We start from the raw sequence: 24,869 nt of genomic DNA, 5'->3' as shown, positions 1-24,869 counted from the left end.
TGGATGGTGGTTAATCTCTCCTTCTTGGGGAACCGTTTTTACTTCGTTATATTTCACTTTTTGGAATATTGTTTTGTTCACTATTTGGATGTTTGTATTAAGTGTACCTTTATGGGATGTGTACAAATCCCTTTTTAAAAAAATAACAACTATAAAGAGACTTTTTTTTAACCATTGTGGATTGGCTTCCTTGGAAAAGAATATTACATACGGTTTAAGGTTGGAGCTTGTGCACTTGGGGATTATAACAGTGGAATCCATAGAGGAAAAGAAACCCAGATAAGAGGGATATCTCCATTTACATGTGTGAGTAAGGGTACGCATCACCTTTAACAAGACAAAAGAAACCTTTATTAGGATTGCAAATACCTTGTTTAGAAGTGAGTTGGGTACGCACACCTCTTATATATATTTAGTGGATGTAACACTGGGTTCAGTTGTAAATAAACCGTTTCACACACGTGGTGGGGATCAGCACTGTGAGTTCGGGTACGCCCTACATACTTCCTTCATTTCTGTGTGGGATTTTCTGAGGGCTGATTGATATACGGCCATAAAACAACGCTACACATTGTATGTCAAATTCTTTTCCCACATACTCATGAAAACTAAGCACTTTGGGAGGAATAGAAGGAGCGATTGAAAAGCAGGAAGTACTGGTGGAGCCACCATTGGGCCCGACTAAAGAAACCTTTTGAGACTTGTCTCCGCCCCCTCTCAAGTGAGTTGGGTACGCATTCTTTCATAAACACGTTGGGTAAATGTCCCATGTGAGATCATCATCCAAAACATATCTTGGGAGATACCATTGTGTGTCTGGGATCCTGTGGTGAAGGGTACACGAGGTCTAGGATAAAGAACCTGCTACGTGCACAGTGTAGAACACTCTATTGTGAGTCGTGGTACGAATTCCAGATTCTTGAAATTTCTCTTCTCACGGGTCCAGTGGGCTATATACATCGGGATAGACTTTAAACAATTGTACACATTTTGTGTTTTTTCTGTTTTTTATACATTGGGACCGGAGTGGAAACAATTGCTACCACGATATTGAAGTCAGAGGAAGAAAGAACATCATTGTGGATATAAAAGGAATGTATAATCCATTTTTCTATTTTTAAACGCTTATACGAGTATTTTCTCCCGTTTAAATTGTTTCACCTTTTTAGACAGTCTGGAGACAGATGCGTCAACAATGGGTGAGTTTTCCCATTTTTTCCTATCCTCCTCAGGGAAGGGAAAAGCAACCAGAACCCTTTTTAGGATCTGGAATTTTTTCTCCGGGTTTTCCCAGGATTTTTCAAATAAAGGGGTATATGCAATAGCGGTCGAACTGCCGCAAATGTCGAAAAACGGGGCATTTTCGACACAAAAAAAATTCGACAATGCAATACAGTACTTTTCGACAAAAAAACGGCCGTTTCAGATTCGACTTTTTGAAATTCGACAGTTGTCAAATTCGACATGTCTGCAATGGTAAAAATGCGGCTTTTCAACAAAAGTATATTCAATTGAAGAATGTCGATTCGACAACAGTGCTTTTCGACAGTCATTTCGTCAATTTCAGTCCGCCTCATTTTGGTGGCGGAATCTTATAAAAAAAATTAAAAACATGTTTTTTTGTGTGTTTTTTTTGTTGCTAATAGCATATCTATTTAAATTAGAAGGGATTATCTACTTGGTTTGTCTATTAGGAGCCACAAGTATTATTTATATATTTTTTAAAAGAACATTTTTTTTTTTTTACTGACTAAAATAATATTAAGAGATCAGAGCATGTTTTTCAGTGGGAAGGGGTGGGAATGGGTTAAAAATCAAGAAAAAAATGCGTGGGGTCCCCCCTCCTAAGCATAACCAGCCTCGGGCTCTTTGAGCTGGTCCCGGTTGTAAAAATACGGGGAAAAAATTGACAGGGGATCCCCCGTATTTTTACAACCAGCACCGGGCTCTGCGTCCGGTCCTGGTGCAAAAAATACGGGGGACAAAAAGCGTAGGGGTCCCCCGTTTTTTTAACACCAGCACCGGGCTCCACTAGTCAGAGAGATAATGCCACAGCCGGGGGACACTTTTATACCGGTCCCTGCGGCCGTGGCATTAAATCCCCAACTAGTCACCCCTGGCCGGGATACCCTGGAGGAGTGGGGACCCCTTAAATCAATGGGTCCCCCCCTCCAGCCACCCAAGGGCCAGGGGTGAAGCCCGAGGCTGTCCCCCCCATCCAAGGGCTGCGGATGGGGGGCTGATGGCCTTGTGTCAAATAAAAGAATATTGTTTTTTGTAGCAGAACTACAAGTCCCAGCAAGCCTCCCCCACAAGCTGGTACTTGGAGAACCACAAGTACCAGCATGTGGGGGGAAACGGGCCCGCTGGTACCTGTAGTTCTGCAAAAAAAATACCCAAATAAAAACAGTACACACACACCGTGAAAGTAAAACTTTATTAAGGGGGTGGCAGCATGCTGCGGGAGTGAGCGGTCGCCTGGAGTGGCTAACGATCAGCACCCTCAGGAGCTCAGTGTCCTGTCAGTGTAGATAGTGGCTCAGACCCCTCAGGGCGCACACTACTCCCCCCCATAGTCCCACGTAGCAGGGAGGCTGTTGCCAGCAGACTCCCTGTGCCTAAACTAACTCTTAGAAAACAATAAAACTAAAGAAGCTCTAGGAGCTCCCCTAGCTGTGACCCGCTCCTCCGGGCACATTTTCTAAACTGAGTCTGGTAGGAGGGGCATAGTGGGAGGAGCCAGCCCACACTCTCAAACTCTTAAAGTGCCAGTGGCTCCTAGTGGACCCGTCTATACCCCATGGTACTAATGTGGACCCCAGCATCCTCTAGGACGTAAGAGAAACAAATGATTGATGAGCTACGAAGACTAGAGGAATGGTCAAGAGTATGGCAATTACAGTTTAATGCAAAAAAATGCAAAATCATGCACTTGGGTCTAAAAAATGTAAAGTCTAAATATAGTAGTATTAATGGCACTATACTGGAAACTACTGAGAAGGAAAGGGATCTAGGAGTCACTATTTCAGGTGACTTAAAGGCAGGTAAGCAATGTAACAAAGCAATGAGGGAAGCTAGTCAGATGCTTGGTTGCATAGGGAGAGGAATCAGCAGCAGAAAGAAGTAATAATGCCACTGTATAGGTAATTGGTACGGCCTCATCTAGAATACTGTGTTCATTAGAGACTGTACAAAGAAGGGCAACTAAAATGATGCATGCATGAGCTACAGCACAAAGCATACCTGGAAAGACTAAACAATCTCAATATGTATAGTTTTTAGCAGAGAAGGGAAAGGAGGGACATAATATAAACTTTTGTATATATCAAGGGTCCAGGAGGGAAACAGTCCAGGAGGAAAACATTCTTCAAATGAAAAGAAGTATTAGAACACAAGGACATGCACTGAAACTGGAAGGAGGTAGGTTCAGGGGAAATTTGAGAAAAAATTACTTCACAGATAGGGTAGTGGACAAGCGGAATAGCCTCCTAGCAGAGGTGGCAGAGGCTAAGAAAGTACAGAAATTGAAATATGCATGGGGTAAACATAAGGATATTCTTCCAGAGAAATATGGATCAAATAAGGTTTGAGTTAAAAACATAATTAAAAAAGGGGCATACTAGATAGGCCAAGTGGGTCTTATCTGCCGTCAAATTCAATGTTTCTATGTATACAAAGAATTGGCGCTCCACGGTACACACACACCTCCAATTAGATTCAGACGGCTGCTCACCAGTTGTGGACGGGCAGCCCCAACAATGGATCAAAATGTTATAGAAAAAAGAAATGGGAGCGCTGAATGAGTCTAATATATACATTTATTAGTAAAATAGTGTTTTATTAAACACATTGATAAAAATAAAATTCATGAAATAGCCTAATAAAACATTGAAACAATATAATAATAATGAAAAATCACATAAGTGTATATTAATAAATATGACTGCAATATATCTCCTGAACCAATATATGTAAAGAAAGTCTTTTGGACCTTGATTAAAAATTGCAATGATGCTTCATAATTTTCAGCTGTGCGTCCACAAACTGAAATACATGTAAGTGGGAGACTGTTAAGAGGTACCTCTGTTAGGAATCACTGTTGAAATGTACGGTCTCTCCTCTCCTTATGCACATACAAGCCTCATTAGTGTCAGAGACGGCTCAATTGAGCCAAGCGGGCAGTGTCCCAGTGTTGGAAATGCGGACACTGGCGCTGTATTGATGTATAACAAATAGATGGTGATGGTATAAAGAAATCAATTATTCTTGTAGTGTGTCATCTGATGGAGGAGCCTCTCCGTTGAGAGCGCTGTACTAAGCAGGGTATGCAGCGGCTCGATGCAGTGGAAGTACAGATGGTCAAATATCCGTTTGGTTGCGGCTATACTTCTCCGCTGTGAGCGCTGCACCGATCTAGGTGTGCAACGGCACAGTGTAGTGAGAAGGCAGATTGTCACGCCGCTGGTGAGATGTCCGTTTGGTTGCGGCTATGCTCCACTCCGTATACACAGCTCAAAAAGTGTCAGGAGAATGTGGCAGTCAGGTGGAATCCTTCAATGGAGTACCTTAACGCGTTTCTCGGCCTGCAGCACTGGCCGTTTCATCAGAAGGGAATGAAATTCATTCCCTTCTGATGAAACGGCCAGTGCTGCAGGCCGAGAAACGCGTTAAGGTACTCCATATTAGACTCATTCAGCGCTCCCATTTCTTTTTCCTATAATGTTTCTATGTGATGGTGGACACAGATCGACCACAACGCTCCCCGTCTTCCAGGGACCGTCTCCAGCACCAAAATTCTGTAAACCCCTTAAACACAGTGGTTTGTGACAGTGCTTCCTCACCAAAAGCAGCTCGTAATCTGTCAAACATTCCACTCTTGTATACATAGAAGATTGTGGCTCTCCAGTAGCCTCTTTGGTGTGCAGTGCTGCTTATAAATGGTTCTGTGCCTTGACATTAACAAAAACTTTAGTAAGAAATTGCAGTTAACTAACAACCAGACAACCAAACTGCACATCACAAAAATTATTGCACACCCCTCATACAGACTGTGGGGTCTATTTACTAAGCCTTGGATGGAGATAAAGTGGACAAAGGTAAAGTACCAGCCAATCAGCTCCTAACTGCCATGTCACAGACTGGGTTTGAAAAATGACAGGAGCTGATTGGCTGGTACTTTATCTCCGTCCACTTTATCTCCATGCAAGGCTTAGTAAATAGACCCCAGAGTTTGAAATATGACAGGAGCTGATGGTTGGTAGTTTATCCCTCTCCACTTGATCATTCTCCAAAGCTTAGTACATCTGCCCCCATGACTTAATAATGGTACACATTAAGGACTATTGGACCATAAGGAACCATCAGAAATCTGAAAAATGAAGGCTCTCCATAGTTGTAGCACAAATCATATACAAATTCCAAACACAAGATTGCCATTCTCTAAATATATTTGCATTTTTTTTAAAGGCTAGTGACAGGATATAATTCCAACATTTACGAGACGACAATATTGAGATACTCACCTGGCAGCACAACTTCAACCAAATCTCCTTCAGTGATGGAACTACTGAGTAGAAGTCGCTCCAGGACATTTTCTGAACTAAGATTGTGACGGAAGAGTTGGATCTTTTCAGAAACTCCCAGAAATCCATATTCAGGGTACTGAGAAAATATTGTGAAAAAAAAGTATGAATGTATGGAAAGTATGAAACTGAAGCATACAGTACATGTAATAGAAAGCAGGTCATATACATGAACACATGTATACATGATATAGAGCAAGGGTGGGGAACCTTTGGCCTCCAGCTGTTGTTGAACTACACATACCAGCATGCCTTGCTACAAATTTGCTATGTGTAGTTCATTAAAACCTGGATGGCGAAGGTTCCCCATCCCCGACAAAGAGCGTTCTTCTGTATAAAAAACCATTATAAAAAAACCCATCCTCTCCAATGGAAACATTGCATGACTTATATACAAATAAATGGTAGGAGTGCAGGCTGGTTTTAGAGGGACCATGTAATCTGAATTGTGTGTAATTTATGTTTAATGCTTAAAGACAGCATTTGTTATATATTTTGAACCATTCCTGTCTCTACCTCTACCAATTAATTAGTATGATGTATCTGAAACAATCTAAGTAAGGTAGAGTGGCATGACAGCTCAAGATGGTGGACATGCTCTGTCCCATCGCCTGGTTTCTCCGCACTATATGACTCACCCTAAGCCCATCCCTCGCTGCCATGTTTGGGATCTCCAATGCTCACTCCTGTGCTGTTTGGAGGCTACGGCAGTACGTTCTGGTACCCTGTAGTGATCACCTGACCGCTCACCATGAAGTGCCAATCATCTTGGAAAATCTGCCTATGTCCCTCTCATTGTACGTCCCAGCTCCCGATTGCTCCTCCGGCTGCTGCTTTCAGTACCGGCCATGTGGAGATCACATCTGGAACCCTGATACATTGGAGTTCCTCTGGATTGGCCTGCATTCTAGGTCCTTGGAGTCCTGCTGGCCGCCACCACTAAAGGACTGCTGCTGGCATATACAGTTTGCTGGATTCCCACTAGGCACAAGAGCGACGTGCATAGGGGCGGCACAGCAGTCCCCCTACATAAGAGCTTTCCAGTGCCCCAATTCATATGCTATAATTAGGACACATCAAATAGACTACATCTTTTTCTAGACAATTACCACTACTCCATGCACATTGAGGCTCAGACACCACCCCAGTCTCACTCTGGACTGTCTCTTTAGATTCTGTTCCACTGCACTCTTTTTCCTATTCTTTTATTTGCTTATTCTTATTCTTATTTCTGTTACACGAATGCTATATTTTTAGATGCATTGTTGCTAAACGTATTTCTGCAGCGGGGTACACTGGTATTCCACAGGCAATAACATCGGGGTGTAGAGCTGGATCTTGATCCGAGGCACCAACAGGCTAAAGCTTTGACTGTTCCCAGGATGCACTGCACTGCCTCCTCTATATCCCCGCCTCCAGGCACTGGAGCTCAGTTTGTACGTTGCAGGTCACTAACAGGTGGGCTGCGCTAGGCAGCCCTGAAAAGAGCTTTTTAGAAGACTTCAAGGGCCGCAGCACTTTCTATGTCTTTATGACATGCTGTGCTGTGGCTCCATCACCTCCCTCAGCGGCGCTGCATACTCCCGCGGCCTGGTTCCCGGGTACTTGCAGCGGAGACACACCAGTTTTTCAGGCACACCACTGCTGTCATTCTCCAGGATCGCATGGCTGCACTAGAAGGGGGGAGGTAAGGTAAATCGCGATCCGGTCGCGGTCCCAGGAGACGGACCGCGCTGCTGGTGTGGACACGGTGTCACACAGGGACCCCACTATATCCACCAGGGCATGGAGTACAGGTCGGATTTATTGAAATCTGCTTGCAAAAGGCTCCACAGTACCCGGTGATGAAGTCCAGCAGAGGGGATAAGGCGCTGACCTGTAGCCCCTCCCCCAGCTCCAGGCGCAATCTACTGCTGGTGTTCCCACCCTAGAGCTGCATCTCTCTCTCTCCCTCACTCCCTGAAGAGATTTTGGCGCCACTGCATAGCTGGGTTGATCTCCGGGACTGCTGAGCACTGTCTCCTCTGTAAATCTGCCTGTATCATCAGTGCTGTGCATTTACAGACAAAAAAGTATTCTACATGCCATTTTAGACAGTGTTAGTTAAGAACAAGTGTACTGCTATCTGAATATTTAGTACAAGTATTCTGTGATATTCATCCAGTGTTTACTGTGCATTGTTATATCTGTATACATACATGCCTATATGTAATTACTAGTCCAGTGCAGTTTTATTGTTGTATGTGATAATTCCTACATTGTATCTGTGACTGAGGGTGCCTATAGCTGCTGTGTGAATACCGTTCTTGAGTGTCCCACGTTTGCTATCACTATATTCTGTACCCTGGGGAACTAGGTGCGTCAGGGTCTTATATAATATATAGTGCTACACATGGTATACTGTTTGTATTTCTCACTGTGTTCTTCAGTCACCCCACACCATTTATATCCTCTGTTTGTGCTCTGTATTTACTGTCACAAAACACAGGGGATTATTTGTTGGGGGGGTGGGTTGTGTTTGTCTGGCTATATTGTACTTTTACATCCTTTGGCTACATCCCACATGATGTCTGCTACACAGGGTGGGACATCTGCAGACGCTCCTGCATCATGCAGTGCTGTCGTCACAGATTCACCAGTGCAGGAAGTGTTATTGGCTGGTTCAGACGCAGGCGGTCATACATCTCCCAGTCCGTCTGTGGAGCCCGTGCTCAATCTAGACCCACCTTGGCCAGCTATTTTAAATATGCTGACTACGCTTGTAACGCGTCTCACGCCCCCTGTGGGGCCTCCTGTGCCATTGCAGCCACATATTGTCCCTGTAGTTAATCCGCCATGGGCGGATACTTTGTCTACCCAGTTACAGCAATTAAATCAGACTTTGGTTAGACAAAAGTCCACCCCACGTCCCTCTGGAGCCACGGGGTCATCTAAGCGGGCCATTTCTTCCTCACAATCCACTAATATTTTGGATAATTCTTCCGATGAGCATGGGGAATATACTGATCCGTCAGACACTGATACAGTTGCTTCTGATGAGGAATCTACAACCAGGTTGATGTTTCTGACCTTGTGGAGGCTATCAAGCTGATTCTCCAAATTGATGATGACATTGAGCCTCCTGTTACATCTAAGAAACCTGACAAGTTTAAACGTCAGAAGGTTGCTAAAGAAGTTTTACCACATTCTGACCTCTTAATTGACATACGTCAGGAATTCTGGTTATCTCCAGGAAAGAAGTTTTCCCTGTCTAAGAAGATGCTAGCTCATTATCCTATCCCTGCGGAGTTGAGTAACAAGTGGGAAACTCCACCGACGGTGGACTCTCATGTCGCCTGTCTTGTGGTGTCATCTACTCTGCCTGTCACCACTGTCACCCTCACTAAAGGAACCAACAGATAAGCGTGTGGAGGGATGCCTGAAATCTATTTACACTCTTACCGTTGCTGTACATAGACCCACTATGGCTGCCTCTTGGGCGGCAAAAGGAATTGGAGCATGGGTTCAGGCAACTGAGGAGGAGCTGCCAGACAATATCTGTCGTATATTACCACAGCCTCTTACTATATTCAGGAGGCGGCCTCTGATGCAGGGTTCATAGTGGACAAGGCTTCTACTACTTCTATCCTGGCTCGCCGGATTCTGTGGTTACGGTCCTAGAAAGTGGACCTGGACTCTAAAAAGGCCTTGGAGGTACTCCCTTTCAAGGGAGACATCCTATTTGGGGAAGATCTGGATAAGATTCTTGGCGACGGCCAAGACTGCGTACTAATCCTTCTACTCAGAAGGCTAAGGGTACCACTTTTCGTTCCTTTCGAGTAAAGCAAAGGGTTAGGCGTACCTGAGACAGGATCGTACTTCCAAAACCACTATGACCAAATCTAAACAATCCCGGGCCTCCCGACAGCCTGCTTCCAAACAGGACAAGCCTGCTGCATGATGGGGTGTGCCTCCCCATGGAGGACCCTAGGGTGGGAGCCGACTTCTGCAGTTCATCAGGCCTGGTTAAAGACCACTTCAGATGCCTGGGTATGGGAAGTTGTCTCTCACGGGTACGCAGTCTCTTTCAAGAGGGGTCCCCCTCGCCAGTTTTGTTCAACAGTTATCCCTTCAGATTCGTTGAAAGCGCAAGCTCTACACTTAGTTGTATAATCCCTCCTGGAAACAGGAGTGGTTGTGCCGGTACCTCTGTCACAGAGAGGCAGAGGATACTATTCGACCCTGTTTCTAGTCACAAAACCGAATGGGTCTTTCCGGCCTATCCTCAACCTCAAATCATTGAACAAGTTTGTGAAAGTGTCCAAAATCCGTATGGAAACTATGCGCTCTATTGTGCTGGCCATGGAACCCGAGGACTATACGGTATCCCTGGACATACAGGATGTTTACCTATTGCCATTTCGCATCAGCAGTATCTGCGGTTTGCTATTGGCAACCTTCATTTTCAGTTCCAGCCTCTGCCATTTGGACTGGCCACGGTACCTCTGATTTTCACCAAGGTCATGGCCGTGATGACGGCTTTCCTCCGTGGTCAGGAAATCAGGATCCTGCCGTATCTGGACGACATGCTGATTCTGACGAACTCCCAAGATGTCCTTCTCAGTCAACTGGAGATGTCAGCCCAATTCCTACAAGCCCACGGGTGGCTCATCAATTGGAAGAAGTCCTCGCTGGTCCCTGCTCGGAGCATGGTGCACCTGAGGGAGCTGCTGCACACACACAGCAAAAGACTGTTTCTGTCTCCTTAGAAGGTCCTGAAACTTCAGGAAAAGGTCAGATGCTTCCTCTCTCATCAGAGAGTGTCGATACACTCGGCGATGCAAGTACTAGGCCACATGGTGTCGGCTTTCGACATGGTAGAGTATGCTCAATTTCATTCCCGACCTCTGCAGAGGTTAATCCTTTCCAAGTGGGACGGCCTACCTCATCGATCAGGTCTCAAATGATCTCCTTGACTCCGGAGGTTCGTCTGTCACTGAGCTGGTGGCTACAGGACCAACAGTTGAGCAGGGGCTGTCCCTTCTGGATCTCCAACTGGGTCCTCCTGACAACGGACACCAGTCTGTGAGGTTGGGGCGCGGTGTTGGAGCAACATTCTCTCCAGGGTCGGTGGACCATGGAGGAATCTCTCCTCCCGATAAACATTCTGGAATTGCGGGCAGTGTTCAATGCATTGAAACTGGCCCTGCCTCTGGTACAGAACAGGTCTGTTCAAGTACAGTCAGTCAACGCCACCACCGTGGCATACATAAATCATCAAGGTGGCACTCGAAGCCGCATGGCAATGATGCAAGTGTCAAAAATCCTCCAATGGGCGGAATGCCATCTGCCAGCCATAACGGCAGTGTTCATTCTGGGAGTCCTCAACTGGTAAGCGGACTTCCTCAGTCATCAGGACGTGCACGCCGAAGAGTGGAATCTTCATCACGAAGTCTTTCAACTCCTAGTGGACAAGTGGGGCCTACCAGATGTAAACCTGATGGCGTTGCGACACAATCACAAGGTTCCGGTCTTCGGAGCAAGGACAAGGGATCCTCAAGCAGCATTCATGGACACACTGACAATTCCATGGAACTTTCGGCTGCCATACGGGTTCCCTCCAGTGTCACTCCTGCCCAGGGTAATACGGAAGTTCAAGCAAGAAAGAGGAATACTACTTCTAATCGCTCCAGCGTGGCCCAGACGGCATTGGTTCTCAGACCTGCAGGGTCTGAGAACCAATGCATCCTCTTCTACTTCCTCAGCATCCTCTTCTACTTCCTCAGCGCCCAGACCTCCTCGTTCAGAGCCCTTGTGTCTACCCAGACCTGGCCAGACTGGCTTTAACGGAGTGGCTCTTGAAGCATCACTCCTGAGAGCAAAAGAATTCTCTGAGGCGGTCATTCACACAATGTTGAAAGCCCGAAAACCAGCTTCGGCTTGGATTTATTACAAGGTCTGGAATTCTTACTTCACCTGGTTTGCTGCTAAGACTTATGATGCATATACTTTCAAAACTTCCAGACTGTTGGCTTTTCTACAGCAAGGCCTAGCCTTGGGCCTTCGTCTGGCCTCCTTCAAGGTTCATATATCTGCCTTGTTGGTGTGGTTTCAGAGAAAAATTGTGTCTCTTCCTGATCTTCACACTTTCACTCAGGGTGTCCTCTGGATTCAGCCTCCTTTTGTCCCTCCTGTGGTTCCATGGGATCTGTCTGTAGTATTATATGCCCTGCAAGAGTCTCTCCATTTGAACTTCTTGAGTCTGTGAACCTTAAATGCCTTACGCTTAAGGTCGTATTTCTGTTGGCTATTGCCTCTGCTAGGAGGGTGTTGGACAGAGGCGATTTGTCCTGTCGTCCACCCTTTCTGATTTTTCACCATGACCGGGCTGTTCTTTGAACTCGCCCTGGTTATTTGCCTAAGATTGTATCATCTGTTCACCTTAACCAGGAGATTGCAGCCTTCAACTCTTCTGGTCTATCTTCCAAAGAAAAATCTTTGGATGTTGTACGGCTCTCCATGTTTATGTGGAGAGGACTGCCTCCATCAGGAGGTCACATTCCCTTTTTTTTACTTTTTGATTTTCACAAACGTGGCTGGACTGCAAATAAGCAAACCTTGGCCAGATGGATTAGAATGGTGATTGCACAAGCTTATGCGCAGGCTGGGCTCCCAGCTCCTGCTGCTTTCAAGGCCCATTCTACTCGGTCGGTTGGACCTTCTTGGGTGGCCCGCCGTGGCGCGTCCGCTGAACAATTGTGCAAGGCGGCTGTGTGGGCCTCTGCGAACACGTTCATTAGGTTCGATGCCTTTGATACTGCCGCCTCCCAGGATGCTTCCTTTGGACGCCGGGTTCTTGTACCCGCTACAGTGTGTCCCCTCCCATGAGGAACTGCTTAGGACATCCCCGATGTTATTCCCTGTGGAATAACAGTGTACCCTGCTGCAGAAAAGGAGATTTATGGTAGATTTACAATTGTTAAATCTCTTTCTGCGAGGTACACTGGATTCCACAGGGCGCCCACCCTGATGCACTTAACTTCTTTGGGTTTGTATGGCATTAGCCGCTTGTCCCTTCTCCTGTCGTGAAAATGTGGTTCTATGTGACTAACACCTACCGTCTCTCTTACCTGCTACTGCATTGGACTGGTTAACAAAACTGAGCTCCAGTGCCTGGAGGCGGGGATATAGAGGAGGCGTGCAGTGCATCCTGGGAACAGTCAACAGCCTGCTGGTGCCTCGGATCAAGATCCAACTCTACACCCCGATGTTATTCCCTGTGGAATCCAGTGTACCTCGCAGAAAGAGATTTAACAATGGTAAGTCTACTAAAAATCTCCTTTTTTGATTACTGTTATTTTTCTTTTTCATTCGTTTTATCACACATTAGTTATTTCTTTTGAAAATAAAGAGATTTACGGAAAAAAAAATCAACCTAAAGGGCCCCATACACTAGAACGATAATGCCCGATTTCATCCAATTTCGAGCATTCAGGCCGATATATTGGATGAAATCGGGCATTTTGGATGTGTTTCCGATCTGAACCAATGCACGTTCCCGTGAGTGTCGGATCGGCTCCCCTAGATCGTCAGTGCTGCACTCGTGATATGTCGGTTTCCGCAGGCATGGCTGGGATCGCTTACGATATATCACATGCAAAATGTACCAAATTGCATGGAAATGTATGGAACCACTCCCCGGAAGCTCCCGGAAGAGTTCAAGGGAAATCGCCTCTGACTTCAGCCTCATACATATCGTTGTAGTGTATGGGGCCCTTAAACTACAGTAGATCATTTAAACAAATAAAACAAGTGCTAAAACAAGTTAGACAGGCCAAATATATCAGTCTGCAAGATGCAGCAAGTGCTGAGAGTTTGTAGAATTAGTTGCAAGATTTAAAGACGAAATTATTTTAAAGGCAACAAAAAGGTTCAACGGAGTTATTACATTTGGCCATTAGATATTTAGCCTGACCCACAGATTACAAATCAATAAAAAAAATTCTAATATAATTTCTAAGAAAATGATAAGTAAAAAAGTACATTTAAAAGTAAACAACATAAAATCCATGTTTTTTCATCATTATAATGAAACCTACTTTCAGCAGCTATATGGAATTGTAATATGTTACAATTCCCATCAGCATCTATGGAGACAGTCGCTAAATTCCATCTTGACATGACGTTACCTACACTTAGCAGTGGTGGACAGCAAAACAGGAAAGGCTTGCTGGATCTACTCCTGGTTAAATCTACATACACATGTGCAGCCAGCCAAGCACGCAGGGCCATCAGGAGCGAGGGCTGGACTGTCTACTGGGGGGGTCGTCAAATCGAGGAGCCATCGTCACGCCCTCTCCCAATACAAAATGTATTCCAGAATGAGGTGGGGGCGGGATACATATACGTATTCCCAGAGGAAGGAATGGAGGCTGTCAATACCCCGTGACATCCCGCCCGCCAGAATGCCGTCAGTGAGGCGAGCGCAAAGAGTCATGGACACCCACGGGTGGGAATAGCCCCTGTGCGATGGGATTCCGGCTGTTTGCATTGTCAGCTGTAGGGATTCCGGCGTCTGTATCCTGACAACCGGCAAATTAACTGCATCCCGTGTACAGCAAGCGCTGAAGAGGGCGAGCAGTGTGAACCCAACCTGTTACACTTCTTACCTGCCTACTGTCGCTACTGCCTACTGCAGGCAGTGGTAAGGGGTAGTGCAGTGGCAGCAGCCACATCATGCAGGGTGAGAGAATAGACTGCTGTTAATGAGCAACAGCAGCCTCCCTGGACCATTCGCAGGCCAGCACACACCAGAGCCTGTTGGGCTGGAGAGAGAGGCTGCTGCAGATTCCACTCTCTCCCTGCAGTGCCCAATGTGCTAACGAACGGGGCCCCCACTGGGTCTCCCCAACAATACTTCAGATACTAACATGCAAGTTTTTTATGAATTTCATCCACTATCTTTTGCTTATATGGATAATTGTCAATATCTTTGTTATTACTCATGTACCGTGATGTTGGGAAACTTGTTGTTCAGGTCCAGTCTAGCCAGTGTAGTGATGACAGGAGGGAGTGGTCTTACTGGAATATAGTTCTCTTCAAATATGTCAAATATTTTACCTGAAGCGCTTTACACTCCTCACTGACCTCATATCATTTGCAAGAATAAAATAAAACATATTACTCTATTTTTATGTCCCACATTAGGAACACCTGCCATAGCACTAAAGCTTATATGAGTAATAACAGCAAAAATGTCAATGGTATACACACTCACTTACCATAACGACATTTCCTTTATTCTATTCCAAACACGCTGTTAAAGGTACAGAGCATAAGGTTAGGTGTGTGCCCCAATTTATCTATATATCGCAACAATCCTAAATAAGGCCACACACTCCTAACCTTATGCTCTGCGATATATAGGTACAAATGTGTGTGGTTAGATAGTATTTATAAAATTTAAAAAAAGGACACAAAACATTGTTACAAAATTTGAGGCCACATCTCCTTGCTTACATCATGCTTATCCCAATTATGTCATTCCATCGAATACGCCATCACTGCCCAGTATACAGTAGTCCTGTTTGCTGTGTGTTACCAGAGCGGCTATACAGTATGTACCACCAGCACTGTACTGTTTGTGCTTGCAGATACTCTAAACCTGTGTTCCCAGTAGCAGAAAAATGTTTCACAGTGCTGCGGCCAGAGACCCATCACAAGGGATAAACTTGTGTAGTGTTCACCATTTTTTAATGAAGGAATCGGCGCGAGGCGCCATGTACTGTAAATGTGTAGGTAATAATGTGTTTTAACATGTTACAGTTAGAGATGGGATCATAGAATTTGGGGGTAATTTTGATCCTATAGTATTAATATCCTCAATAACCATAATTTCCACTCATTTCCAGTCTATTCTGAACACCTCACACCTCACAATATTATTTTTAGTCCTAAAATTTGCGCCGAGGTCGCTGGATGACTAAACTAAGCGTCCCAAGTGGGCGACACAAACACCTGGCCCATCTAGGAGTGGCACTACAGTGTCAGACAGGATGGCACTTTAAAAAAATAGTCCCCAAACAGCACATGATGCAAAGATAAAAAATAAAAAAAGAGGTGCAAGATGGAATTGTCCTTGGGCCCTCCCACCCACCCTTACCTTATGTTGTATAAACAGGACATGCACACTTTAACAAACCCATCATTTCAGCGACAGGGTCTGCCACACGACTATGGCTGATATGACTGGTTGGTTTGGGCCCCCACCAAAAAAAGAAGCAATCAATCTCTCCTTGCTCAAACTGGCTCTACAGAGGCAAGATGTCCACCTCATCATCATCCTCTGATTCATCACCCCTTTCACTGTGTACATCTCCCTCTTCACAGAGTATTAATTCGTCCCCACTGAAATCCACCATCTCAGGTCCCTGTGTAGTTTCTGGAGGCAATTGCTGGTGAATGTCTCCACGGAGGAATTTATTATAATTCATTTTGATAAACATCATCTTCTCCACATTTTGTGGAAGTAACCTCGTACGCCGATCGCTGACAAGGTGACCGGCTGCACTAAAGACTCTTTCGGAGTACACACTGGAGGGGGGGCAACTTAGGTAAAATAAAGCCAGTTTGTGCAAGGGCCTCCAAATTGCCTCTTTTTCCTGTCATTATACGTATGGACTGTCTGACGTGCCTACTTGGATGCTGTCACTCATATAATCCTCCACCATTCTTTCAATGGTGACAGAATCATATGCAGTGACAGTAGATGACATGTCAGTAATCGTTGGCAGGTCCTTCAGTCCGGACCAGATGTCAGTTTTCGCTCCTGACTGCCCTACATCACCGCCAGCGGGTGGTTTTGGAAATCTGATCCTTTTCCTGGCAGCTCCAATGGCGGAAGAAAATGATGGAAGAGCTGTTGGCGGGTCACGTTCCGCTTGACTTGACAAGTGTCTCACCAGCAGGTCTTTGAACATGTGCAGACTTGTGTATGCTGGAAAGAGAGATACAACGTAGGCTTTAAACCTAGGATCGAGCACGGTGGCCAAAATGTAGTGCTCTGATTTCAACAGATTGACCACCCGTGAATCCTGGTTAAGCGAATTAAGGGCTCCATCCACAAGTCCCACATGCCTAGCGGAATCGCTCTGTTTTAGCTCCTCCTTCAATTTCTCCAGCTGCTTCTGCAAAAGCCTGATGAGGGGAATGACCTGACTCAGGCTGGCAGTGTCTGAACTGACTTCACATGTGTCAAGTTCAAAGGGTTGCAGAACCTTGCACAACGTTGAAATCATTCTCCACTGCGCTTGAGTCAGCTGCATTCCCCCTCCTTTGCCTATATCATAGGCAGATGTATAGGCTTGAATGGCCTTTTGCTGCTCCTCCATCCTCTGAAGCATATAGAGGGTTGAATTCCACCTCGTTACCACCTCTTGCTTCAGATGATGGCAGGGCAGGTTCAGGAGTGTTTGCTGGTGCTCCAGTCTTCGACACGCAGTGGCTGAATGCCGAAAGTGGCCCGCAATTCTTCGGGCCACCGACAGCATCTCTTGCACGCCCCTGTATTTTTTTCTTTTTTATTCTGCACCACCAAATTCAATGTATGTGCAAAACATGGGACGTGCTGGAATTTGCCCAGATGTAATGCACGCACAATATTGGTGGCGTTGTCCGATGTCACAAATCCCCAGGAGAGTCCAATTGGGGTAAGCCAATCTGCGATGATGTTCCTCAGTTTCCGTAAGAGGTTGTCAGCTGTGTGCCTCTTATGGAAAGCGGTGATATAAAGCGTAGCCTGCCTAGGAACGAGTTGGCGTTTGCGAGATGCTGCTACTGGTGCCGCCGCTGCTGTTCTTGCTGCGGGAGTCAATACATCTACCCAGTGGGCTGTCACAGTCATATAGTCCTGAGTCTGCCCTGCTCCACTTGTCCACATGTCTGTGGTTAAGTGGACATTGGGTAAAACTGCATTTTTTTAGGACACTGGTGACTCTTTTTCTGACGTCTGTGAACATTCTCGGTATCGCCTGCCTAGAGAAGTGGAACCTAGATGGTATTTGGTACCGGGGACACACTACCTCAAGAAATTCTCTAAGTCCCTGTGATACCGGACGCACGTCTAACACCAACACAGCTGCCAAGGCCTGAGTTATCCGCTTTGCAACAGGATGACTGTTGTGGTATTTTATCTTCCTCGCAAAGGACTGTTGGACAGTCAATTGCTTACTGGAAGTAGTACAAGTGGTCTTCCGACTTCCCCTCTGGGATGATCATCGACTCCCAGCAGCAACAACAGCAGCGCCAGCAGCAGTAGAAATTACACTCAAGGATCCATTGGAGGAATCCCAGTCAGGAGAGGACTCGTCAGACTTGCCAGTGACATGGCCTGCAGGACTATTGGCTTTCCTGTCTAAGGAGGAAATTGACACTGAGGGAGTTGGTGGTGTGGTTTGCAGGAGCTTGGGTACAAGAGGAAAGGATTTAGTTGTCATTGGACTGCTTCCGCTGTCACCCAAAGTTTTTGAACTTGTCAATGACTTCTGATGAATGCGCTCCAGGTGACGTATAAGGGAGGATGTTCCTAGGTGGTTAACGACCTTACCCCTACTTATTACAGCTTGACAAAGGCAACACATGACTTGACACCAGTTGTCTGCATTTCTGTTGAAATAATTCCACACCAAAGAGGGGATTTTTTTTGTATTTTGACCAGGCATGTCAATGGCCTTATTCATCCCACGGACAACAGGTGTCTCCCCCAGTGCCTGACTTAAACACACCACCTGTCACGGTCCAGCGGATCGGGTTCCGGGACCAGCGGTACTTACCTGTCCGGATGCTCTGGCGCGGTCCCTCCGGTGGGGGTGCGGACTACTGGCGAGGGGAACAACTTGCAGGCATGTCTGGGAGGAGAGGGCTCAGAGGCAGCAGCAAACATTTGTGCAGCTTCCAGCTGCAGAGGTCCGGGATGGGCGTCGCCGCCTTGGAAGGGTCAGCTAATCTAAAACACTCAGTCACCTGCAAGGTTTGCAAAACCAATGGGAAACAGTCTGCAGGTATAAATCTAGGGATTTCTGGGTAAGCAAATTGCCAGTGCAACGTCTCTCACACAGCCTTGTGTGTGCTAGTTCCCTGTGCTCCACAGCATTGCTTCTAAAGCATCCTGTTCCCTGAGTTCTCACCTGGATTGCTGGATCTACACCCGGTTATTTCTCCTCGTATGCTGACCTCATCGAGTCACCATCCCTCTCAGCGAGTCTCAGTTACCCCAGTCTACAGTCTTCCTATCCGGGTTTCCGCCAGACGTTCGTCCACAGACGTACAGGTCCTGCCGACGCAACCGCTCTAACAAGTAAACAGCTAGGGCACCTGTGGAACCTCCTTTAAAGCTCTATAAATGAGGGTGGGTCTCAGACACTCCCGGCCACCCAGAAGAGCAGAAGTGTGGTGATGATGGCTATCGCTAGCCAGTGCTCCGCGCTTGGATGCCGCCCAGGCTGCGGCTGACGTTATATGGACGCAGAGCAGTTCATCCATGTGCCTATAGCTACACATAGGTAGACTGTCATTGTGGCTGTGTGTTACAGGGGAGACCCCCAGTGCCCTCCTTCATCCGGCCCTGCTCCTGGGGCCCTGGACCAGGGCCAGAAGAGAGGACAATAAGTGCTGCTTCTTAAACTTCAGGGGGGAGAGGAAGAATATTACTAATAATAAGAAGAATAATAGCTGAATATGAGTAAATAAATTGGTGGTGGAGGGCGGGGGGGCGGTCACTTCTGTATTAGCCTAGGGCCGCTGGAACCCTTAATCAGGCCCCCTTCCCCGGTGGTGCCTAACCCTAACCCCCCTCCCCGTAGCCTAACCCTAACCCCACCCCCTGCAGCCTAGCCTTAACCCCCCTTCAGTAGCATTTGGCTTGTAACCCCATCCTGGTGGGACTTATAGTTCCCTTACAAGTTTAATCTGCCTGGGGCATTGACTACAAGGGGAAATATTATATTGTTTCTGTGCAGGGTAAATACTGGCTGCTTTATTTTTACACTGCAATTTAGATTTCAGTTTGAACACACCCCACCCAACTCTAAATCTCTCTGCACATGTTACATCCGCCCCACCTTCAGTGCAACATAGGCCCTCATTCCGAGTTGTTCGCTCGGTAAATTTCATCGCATCGCAGCGATTTTCCACTTAGTGCGCATGCGCAATGTCCGCACTGCGACTGCGCCAAGTAAATTTGCTATGAAGTTAGGATTTTTACTCACGGCTTTTTCTTCGCTCAGGCGATCGTAGTGTGATTGACAGGAAATGGGTGTTTTTGGGCGGAAACAGGCCGTTTTATGGGCGTGTGGGAAAAAACGCTACCGTTTCCGGAAAAAACGCAGGAGTGGCTGGAGAAACGGGGGAGTGTCTGGGCGAACGCTGGGTGTGTTTGTGACGTCAAACCAGGAACGACAAGCACTGAACTGATCGCAGATGCCGAGTAAGTCTGAAGCTACTCTGAAACTGCTACGAGGTGTGTAATCGCAATATTGCGAATACATCGTTCGCAATTTTAAGATGCTAAGATTCACTCCCAGTAGGCGGCGGCTTAGCGTGAGCAACTCTGCTAAAATCGCCTTGCGAGCGAACAACTCGGAATGACCTCCATAGTTTTGCCCATTAGTGTGCTTTTTGGTTTGCTATCAAAGCTGAATAAGGCCGAAGGTGTGCTAGACCACAGGTAGGCAACATGGTGCATTCCAGCTGATGTGGAATTACATTTCCAGCATGCCCTAGCAGATAAATTGTTGTAGGGCATGCAGGTATATGTAGTTCCACAGCAGCTAGCAGGCCACATGTTGCCTACCTCTGTAGCTAGTCAGTGCTAGATAAATAAACCATTGCTAGTGCTCTTCTAGATATGTGCGTTTTACTAATTCATGGAAAAGGTCTGTGTGTAGTGTTGTGAATAGGCTTAACTAAATTCGGGGTATACTGTGTGGAATAATATAAATTTGGGACAGTGTGTGTGGGGCATAGTATGTGGTGTAATATGAATTTGGGGCACAGTATGTGGTGTAATATGAATTTGGGGCACAGTGTGTGGTTTAATATGAATTGGAGCTGGTATGGGCATGTAACAGCATCTAATGACGGGACTCAGTTTTCAAATATTTTAGTCTAGGAAGATGGGGCCTAATTCAGACCTGATCGCAGCAGAAAATTTGTTAGCTAATGGGCAAAACTATGGGGGTCATTCCGAGTTGTTCGCTCGTTGCCGATTTTCGCTATGCTGCGATTTGCTGCAAATTGCGCATGCGCAAGGCACGCAGGGCACATGCGCTTAGTTATTTAACACAAAACTTAGCAGTTTTGCTGTGGCTTCAGCGGCGCTTTTCAGTCGCACTGCTGTTCGGTAAATGATTGACAGGAAAGGGGCGTTTCTGGGCGGCAACTCAGCGTTTTTACGGCGTTGGCTAAAAAACGCAGGCGTGTCAGGGAAAAACGCGGGAGTGTCTGGAGAAACGGGGGAGTGGCTGGCCGAACGCAGGGCGTGTTTGTGACGTCAAACCAGGAACTAAACGGACTGAGCTGATCGCAATCTGTGAGTAGGACGGTCCGGAGCTACTCAGAAACTGCAAAGAATTATTTAGTAGCAATTCTGCTAATCTTTCGTTCGCAATTCTGCTAAACTAAGATACACTCCCAGAGGGCGGCGGCCTAGCGTGTGCAATGCTGTTAAAAGCAGCTAGCGAGCGAACAACTCGGAATGACCCCCTATGTGCACTGCAGGGGGGTAGATAGTTAGATTTGGGTGTGGTGTGTTCAAACTGAAATCTAAATTGCAGTGTAAAAATAAAGCAGCATGTATTTACCCTGCACAGAAACAAAATTACCCACCCAAATCTAACTCTCTCTGCACATGTTATATCTGCCCCCTCCCCCCTGCAGTGCACATGGTTTTGCCCATTAGCTAACAAATTTGCTGTTGCGATCAGCTCTGAATTAGGCCCATGGTCTAGCTCCTACATTTTACATAAATTTGTCCTGGTTCAGTAGTATTGACAGTATATGAAAGATACTGAGTACTGTTGACAGCTACTGAGAATTATTAAGAGATACTAAGATCTGTTGTTAGATATTGGAAGCCTATTAAGAAGGATTATTCAAATAGATAAGTGTACCGGCCAATTTTTGCTGGTTTTGGTTTCGTTTTTAATTCGTTGTCAAGTTTTGGTTTTGAATTCGGTTTTACCAAATCCACCCTCAAATGTTCTGGTTTTGGGTTGTATTTTTGTAAAAACTGATAAAACACAGCTACAGTATAATCACACAATCTGTGCATCTTTTTGGTCCTACAGTATTTTAACCTCAATAAAATTCATTTCCGACCACCTCACAGCTCACAATATTATTCACCAACATAGGCCAAAAAGACTAAGCAACAGAGCAGCAGCATAAACACATTTCTATTTCAAAATGTTTTGCAAATTAGTATGTATAAGCAATAACCAAATTAATCAACTCGCAAGTACTTTAAATAGAAAACAATCCAACTACTAATCCAATTTACTAAGAATAAAAAAAAACCAGCACAAGTGCCCAATCTGTCTGTACCTCCCTCCTGCGGGACCTTTGGTCACTGATGACTGGCACTCTGTGCCCATGTAAAGCCCCGAATCTTCAGCCTTTTTGTTGAGCAGTTCCTCGAAATTTCCCCAACATAGTTCCATAATTACAGAATACAGTGCCGGTCAGATACTGTATGGGTTACAGTGGATTTCCGATACAGTGCAAGTCGGATACAAGGGGTAATTCTGAGTTGATCGCAGCAGCAAGTTTGTTAGCAACTGGGCAAAACCATGTGCACTGCAGGGTGGGGGGTGGGGGGGTAGATATAACATGTGCAGAGAGAGTTAGATTTGGGTGGGTTATTTCATTTCTGTGCAGGGTAAATGCTGGCTGCTTTATTTTTACACTGCAATTTAGATTTTAGTTTGAACACACCCACCCAAATCTAACTCTCTCTGCACATGTTATATATGTCCCCCCTGCAGTGCACATGGTTTTGCCCAATTGCTAACCAACTTGCTGCTGCGATCAACTCAGAATTAGGCCCACAGTGCGGGTTACAAAGCAGGTAGGATACAGTGTTGGTCAGCTACAGTGCAGGTTGCAGCTCAGATACAGTTAGCCTCGGATACAGTGTGGGTTACAGTGCAGGTTGCAGCTCAGATACAGTGAGCCTCGGACACAGTGTGGGCAGAGGCGTAACTAGGGTTTTTGGAGCCCAGGGCAAGATGTAAAATGGTGCCCCTCCCCCCGAAAAAATGGGCGTGGCCATGCTCCAGAAGGGGTGTGGCCACTGAAAATGGCCCCTCAGTGCCAGTTACATTGCCCCACAGTGCCAGATACAATGCCCCACAGTGCCAGATACAATGCCCCACAGTGCCAGTTACATTGCCCCACAGTGCCAGATACAATGCCCCACAGTGCCAGTTACATTGCCCCCCAGTGCCAGATACAATGCCCCACAGTGCCGGATACATGCCCCACAGTGCCAGTTACATTGCCCCACAGTGCCAGATACAATGCCCCACAGTGCCAGTTACATTGCCCCACAGTGCCAGTTACATTGCCCCACAGTGCCGGATACATGCCCCACAGTGCCAATTGCATTGCCCCCCCAGTGCCAGATACAATGCCCCACAGTGCCGGATACATGCCCCACAGTGCCAGTTACATTGCCCCACAGTGCCAGATACAATGCCCCACAGTGCCGGATACATGCCCCACAGTGCCAGTTACATTGCCCCACAGTGCCAGATACAATGCCCCACAGTGCCAGATACATGCCCCACAGTGCCAGTTACATTGCCCCACAGTGCCGGATACATGCCCCACAGTGCCAATTGCATTGCCCCCCAGTGCCAGATACAATGCCCCACAGTGCCGGAAACATGCCGCACAGTGCCAGTTACATTGCCCCACAGTGCCAGATACAATGCCCCATAGTGCCAGATACATGCCCCACAGTGCCAGTTACATTGTCCCACAGTGCCAGATACAATGCCCCACAGTGCCAGTTACATTGCCCCACAGTGCCGTATACATGCCCCACAGTGCCAGTTACATTGCCCCACAGTGCCAGATACAATGCCCCACAGTGCCAGATACATGCCCCACAGTGCCAGTTACATTGTCCCACAGTGCCAGATACAATGCCCCACTGTGCCAGTTACATACCTCACTGTGCCAGATACATGCCCCACACTGTGCCTGATACATGCCCCACTGTGCTAGTTACATGCCCCACTGTGCCAGTTACATGCCCCACTGTGCTCTCCCCCCCCCTCCTCCCCCCCGGTCACTTACCGAGTCACCGGCGCGGCGGCGCCGCTTGTTCTATGTGAGGGGAGGAGAGCGCCTCTCCTTCCCCTCACCGCTCCAGGACAGGTCTCCGGCGGCTGTGTGGCGCCGGTTCGCTAGCCAATCAGAGCTCGCGGACCGGCAGCCAATCAGGAGCCGGTCCGCAAGCTCTGATTGGCTAACGCCGCCGGAGGCCGGACACAGCAGCGCCGCTGGCAGCGCTGCTAGGGCTTTCATCGGCGGTGAGGGGAGGGAGAGACGGTGCGCTCTCCTCCCCTCACATTTCGACTTTCGGCGTGACGGGGGCGAGTGGGGCATGATGCCCTGGCCGCCGGCGGCGCCCCCCTCTCCTGGGCCTGCCAAGGTGCCCAGGGCACGTGCCCCACTCGCCCTACCCTAGATACGCCTCTGAGTGTGGGTTACAGTGCAGGCTGGATACAGGGTGGGTCGGATACAGTGCAGAACACTGTGCAGGTTGGACGCAGTGCGGGTCGGATACAGTACGGGATACAGTGCAGTGCAGGTCTGATATAGTGCGGGTAACAGTGCTGGTCGGAAACAGTGTGGGTCAGATACAGTGCATCTCGAATGCAGTGTGGGTTACAGAAGAGGTCGGATACAGTGTGGATAGGATATAGTGCAGGACACAGTGTAGATTGGATACAGTGCAGGTCAGATACAGTGCAGGTTACAGTGTTAGATGGATAAGCCTCGGATATAGAGTGCCTCAGATACAGTGCAGCTCGGATACAGTGCGGTTTTACAGTGAAGGTCGATAACAGTGTGGGTTGGATACAGTGCAGTTTACAGTACAGGTTGGATACATTGCAGGTTACAGTGCGCCTCGGATATAGTGTGCCTCAGAAACAGTGCGGTTTACAGTGCGGGTCGGATACAATGTGGGTTCGATACAGTGCGATTTACAATGCAGGTTGGATATAGTGCAGGTCGGATACA

The 24,869-nt window shown here is 46.9% G+C and overlaps 1 protein-coding gene across 2 annotated transcripts in view; it reads right to left on the bottom strand.

Annotated features, from left to right (window-relative positions):
• Positions 1-24,869, bottom strand: part of LOC134969293 (serine/threonine-protein kinase D1-like) — a 302,224-nt gene that overhangs the window by 138,600 nt on the left and 138,755 nt on the right. For both annotated transcript variants that reach the window (XM_063945144.1, XM_063945145.1), the window contains exon 3: positions 5,523-5,661. In XM_063945144.1, coding sequence (XP_063801214.1) covers positions 5,523-5,661 — 139 coding nt within the window. The remainder of the gene's footprint in view (positions 1-5,522; positions 5,662-24,869) is intronic.

This window comes from Pseudophryne corroboree, chromosome 11 (genome assembly GCF_028390025.1).
Source record: "Pseudophryne corroboree isolate aPseCor3 chromosome 11, aPseCor3.hap2, whole genome shotgun sequence".
Taxonomy (NCBI): Eukaryota; Metazoa; Chordata; class Amphibia; order Anura; family Myobatrachidae; genus Pseudophryne; species Pseudophryne corroboree.
This window is presented reverse-complemented; position numbering and strand designations above follow the sequence as displayed.